Here is a 5,240-nt window from a genome sequence, read left to right as displayed (position 1 = left end):
TGTGTGTGTGTGTGTGTGTGTGTGTGTGTGTGTGTGTGTGTGTGTGTATTTTTCAAGATTATTAATTTTTTACAAAACTTCATATTTCTTTTGATTTTTAATTAATTCCTGTTCTTATAATTAATAATAATTTATTAATAAATTATTTTGTATTAGTTAAAAGATATAATTTTAGTATTATTATTAGAATCAATCTTTTATATGTCATAGTTAATTATACCCATATACATTATCCAAATCCTTTACCTTTGTATAAACATTTTTTTTAAATTTTTTAAATTTTAAATTTTTAAAAATTATTTCTTATTTCGTCATTGTCTACTAATTTTGTTATACTGTCTACAATGCTTTTGTTTTAAAATTTTTAAATAACTCATTAAATGTTCAAATATTTTGTAATGTTTTCTTGGCTGTTTTAATTTCCATGAGTATTAAATATATTGTATATTATTGTAAAAATAAATTTATTTTATTTCTAGGAAAACATGTTTTCATTTGATGTAGAGAAAGAAACTTATGCTTTAAAACCAATGAATTGCCCTGGACATTGGTATTTGAATTTAACAATTAAGATTTAAATAGAAGTGTATTTAATTTAACATAATAATGTTTACTTATTTGCAGTTTAATATTTGATCATCGCAATAGATCCTGGAGAGAATTGCCACTTAGATTGGCCGATTTTGGTGTCCTTCACCGTAATGAATTATCTGGTGCATTAACAGGATTAACACGTGTTCGACGTTTTCAACAAGATGATGCTCATATATTTTGTACTACAGATCAGGTATAATAAAAACTTAAAATAAAGTAATGTTGTAATACTCAATAATTTTATAATTTACTTAGATTGGTGAAGAAATGATGAATGCATTAGATTTCTTACGTCATGTATATACAGTATTCGGATTTACATTCCATTTGCGTTTATCTACTAGACCTGAAAAGTATTTAGGTGAATTAGAAATGTGGGAACACGCTGAAAAGGTAAATTAATTTGGATTTATTAACGATATTATAATGTGTATTTCAAAATTTACAATGAGAGAATTGATTTTGATTTCCTAAGACACTATAACGTATGTACATAAAAATGTAAAGTGCATTTAGCTTAAATATATGAAAATAAACTTGTCATATATGTACTATATTTTCAAAATATTAAAGATATAGTAGACTAGGATAGTATTTTTATAGTTTTAATTGTCTACATGCAAATCAGCTTTATAAGTATAATTTAATATTAATAAAATGTTTACCAAAAACCTACTGAAAATTCTTAAAAAAAATTTTATTTTAATTCTGAATTTGTAAAACCTTTACATACCACCAAAATGTATAATACATATTGTATATGTATATGTATATGCTATTGTCTATTAGTAAATCACTGTATTGATGACTAAGCATTTAAATTAATTTTACATCTTATATATATATATATATAAAGTTTTTATTCAATTTTTTCAGCAATTAGCTAATAGTTTGGACGCATTTGGTGAACCTTGGGTATTAAACCCAGGAGATGGTGCATTCTATGGGCCGAAAATTGACATAACTATTTCTGATGCACTAAAACGACAACATCAGTGCGCTACTATACAATTGGATTTTCAACTTCCCATAAGATTTAATTTAAACTATATTGGGTAATATATTTTAAAATACATCTATATACTAATAATTAATCTCCTTTTTTTTCTTAATAATTTTAGTGAATCAGGAGAAAAGATACGTCCAGTAATTATACATCGTGCTATATTTGGCTCGGTAGAAAGAATGATTGCTATTTTAACTGAATCCTTTGCTGGTAAATGGCCATTTTGGTTGTCCCCTAGACAAGTTGTTGTAATTCCTGTTGGTCCTCAATTTGATGAATATTCTGAGAAAGTATGTTTTAGTTAATTAACTAACGATTTATTTGTATTAACAATTTTATCAAACAGGTCAAAAAAGAAATATATGATGCTGGTTTTATGTGTGATGTTGATGTTGATCATGGTGATACATTAAATAAAAAAATTCGTAATGCACAATTGGCACAGTATAATTTTATTCTAGGTTAGTATTCTAATTTTGTAAAAAAAAAAAAATAATAATAATAATAATAAAAATTAGGAAATTGAATTAATAAATTTATATTTTAGTTGTTGGAGAAAAAGAAAAATCAGCAAATACAGTAAATGTTCGCACAAGAGATAATAATGTTCATGGAGAATTCAGTATTGAAGAAACAATTCAAAGATTTCATAAACTTAAGATTTCTAAAACTAATAATAGTGAAATTGAATTTTAATTTTAATTAATACAATAAATTTTCTTTTTTAAAAACAGTATTTTTTATTTTGTCTATTAATTTTACACATAGTCGTTCATATTTGTAAATGTATTACATTAATGATTTGCTTTTAACTAGGATAAGTTGAATTTTCCTATTTATTATATCATAATTAAAAATAAAAATTGATTATTACCTCCAATAACTTAAAGTGTATATAATATTTCTTTAAAGTTTACTATAGTTAAGTTACTAGATTTGGAGTGCTCATTATAATAAGAACAACGATTTAAACTTGGCTAGATTTGCATTTTATAATGTACAGATCAGCAATATTCAGCAATAGTATAAGGTTATGTTACATATAGTGATTTTCAAGACGATGGCAAATTTATACATTGAAAAATTCATGTTTATAATTAATTTAATTTATATTTTAACCTATTTTAAGTTTCAAATAAAATAGGCAATTTGATATAATTACACTTTATAGTTAAATTTACTATGAGGCTTAAAAGTAATTTAAGTTACTCTTGAAATTTATTGATTTGCTTCATAAAGAAAGTTATTAATCTTGTACATTGTGGAAGTATAACCACAATAGTCAAATATAAAAAAATTAAAAAAAAGGAGTGAAATATTTTTCATTTTTTACTTATTGATTTGATAAGCTTTTTTATAAATACAACCGAACTATATTATAGGATATTTAATAAATAAATATATTATTTATCAATGTAAGTAGTATGCTATATTATGTTTTATTTATTTGTAATATTTTGTATTAAAAAATAAATAAATAAGTTATTACTATGGAATAGACTTAAATGCTAAATAGAAAATAAGAAAAATGTCAAAAAAAAATACGGCTTAATGCCCCAAAAAAATGCTCTAAAAAAATTTAAAAATATTTAAAAATCCAATTTTGAACAGATTTGTATATGTGTAATATATTAATATTGTTATTATAACTTAAAACTTATAAAAAAACACATCTTATTAAAAATGTAATATTAATTATTACTTAGTATTTGTTATTTGCAGTTATTGCATATCGTTATGTTATAGAGGTTATTTAAGATTAAGGTCATTTCATACTAGCGATACGAATGGGTATTTTCAAATATTGAGAATTACGTATATTTAAGTATAATTAGCCGGTCTTCATAAAAATAATTAATTTACGAAACAAAACGAAAAATGTTAAGCAATTTACATTTAATGTATATTTTTTTATAACTTTTTAGAATTTCAAGCAACAAATATATATAAAAATCACTTAAAAACATAACAATTTCAAAAAATGCTCTAAAAAGCAAAAGTCTAAAAAATTTAAAAAAATGCAATATAAAAGTTACATTTTTTATTCCTTGATGTTTGAAATGAACTTTGTGCTAGGAAAGCAATGTTTTCGGACATTCAAAAAAATATTCAATTTGCATTAAAATCCGTTCCCTAGTCATTACACTTTAACGAAAACAGAAAAAAATTATATTATTAGATTAGTAAAATATTATGATAGTTTAATTAATTAAAAATAATGGTGAAGGCTTATACAGGGCTTCGCCGAGATGGAGGTTACAAATAGATAAATAAATAAAAGGCAGTAAATAGAAATATAAGAGTAGAGGAGATAACAACGGTTTGTCGAAGACCGTTCAAGTACAGTTTTTAAAATTTATTTGTATCTATGTGTATGAAACCGAATATGTATTTAAAATAATACTAATCTAGGTCTGGTAAAGTGACAAAAACTAGATGCACGAAAATTACATCTTGTGATGTCGAACGGAATTCCAGTTAATATTAGTTATTAAATATTAGGGTCTAACAGAAAATCGTTAATTTTGAACATTTGAATAGTATTAATATTCTAAAACAACATTTTAATAATTTTAAAACTTGTTAAAAGTGTTTTTATTTTTAAGAATTTAATGATATTCATGGTATAGTATATTATATTATTATATTATAGTATAATATAATATAATAGTATAATAATAATAATAATAATATTTTTTGGCTATTATAATATACTCGTACCTATCATATTTTATCATTATTTATAGTAAATAAATCCTTTCATTGATAATGATCAAGTCGTAAACAAGAAAAGTCTGGTACTCAACCGGGTGATTTTTTAATTTTCATTAAAACATTTGGAAATAATACTTAATTTTGACCAGCTAGTGCTTACATTTGTTTTGGTAAAAATCTTATATTTTATACCTCGAAAATGGTTTTAAATTGGATTAGAAATTGAAGACAGGCATTTGGAGTTCGACCTCAGTACGTTTTACTAGTCCTATCAATTGTTTCCGCTTTCTGATGGTTTGTGTTTAGTTAACGATAATCAATTTCAAATAAATCAGTGAAAATTGAACTTGTTAATGAATTTATTCACCATCCCTGAAAAATATTGCAGATGTGATGTACCCAACAGTCTTATTAGATACACCCTTGGAGCTATTAAATGACGTTTCAATGATTCTATCAGAATTCAGTGTTATGCACTTGGTTACACGATCACCAAAGTAAATAATAATAATAATAATAACAATAATGTTAATCGTGTTCAAATTGTTCGTAGTAAGTTCAGTTTTGCGTGCAATATTGTAACTATATAATTATTTCCTGATAATTTTACCAAAGCGCGATGTACACGAAGACACAGAGTAGTAGACAATATTTAATATCATGACGCATGCACTCAATATGTCATAATAAATACGCGCGCGCGTGTATAGACGTATAAAGAGTATGAGTTGTTGAATCCAATTATTGTTTTATTCGAACGTGACGGTTTCAGAATATTACTGAGTTATCATTAGCAATATGTATTTATGTAAAATTATATGTGCACATGTACGTTTCAGTATTTAAAATGAACAAGTTCAATTTTTTTTTTTTTTAGCACGTTAACGTCGATTTTGGTTAGTCGACGTCCAAGAAATTCATTACA

General features: G+C 24.1%; 1 protein-coding gene across 2 annotated transcripts in view; it reads left to right on the top strand.

The window, feature by feature from the left end:
- Positions 1–2,336, top strand: part of LOC112692420 (threonine--tRNA ligase, cytoplasmic) — a 7,875-nt gene extending 5,539 nt beyond the window's left edge. Inside the window, exons 10-16 of one of the 2 annotated variants that reach the window (XM_025567431.1) lie at positions 486–550; positions 625–787; positions 850–987; positions 1,471–1,649; positions 1,716–1,890; positions 1,947–2,061; positions 2,148–2,331. In XM_025567431.1, the coding sequence (XP_025423216.1) occupies positions 486–550; positions 625–787; positions 850–987; positions 1,471–1,649; positions 1,716–1,890; positions 1,947–2,061; positions 2,148–2,296 (984 nt within the window). In that variant the 3' untranslated portion in view covers positions 2,297–2,331. Of the gene's footprint in view, positions 1–485; positions 551–624; positions 788–849; positions 988–1,470; positions 1,650–1,715; positions 1,891–1,946; positions 2,062–2,147 lie in introns of both variants that reach the window. The other variant, XM_025568178.1, reaches the window with a different exon arrangement.
- Positions 2,337–5,240: the final 2,904 nt, after the last annotated feature.

Source organism: Sipha flava, unplaced genomic scaffold (assembly GCF_003268045.1).
Source record: "Sipha flava isolate LNK unplaced genomic scaffold, YSA_version1 0_pilon_pilon, whole genome shotgun sequence".
Lineage (NCBI taxonomy): Eukaryota > Metazoa > Arthropoda > Insecta > Hemiptera > Aphididae > Sipha > Sipha flava.
Note: the sequence above shows the minus strand (reverse complement) of the source record. Positions and strands in the feature narration are given on the sequence as shown.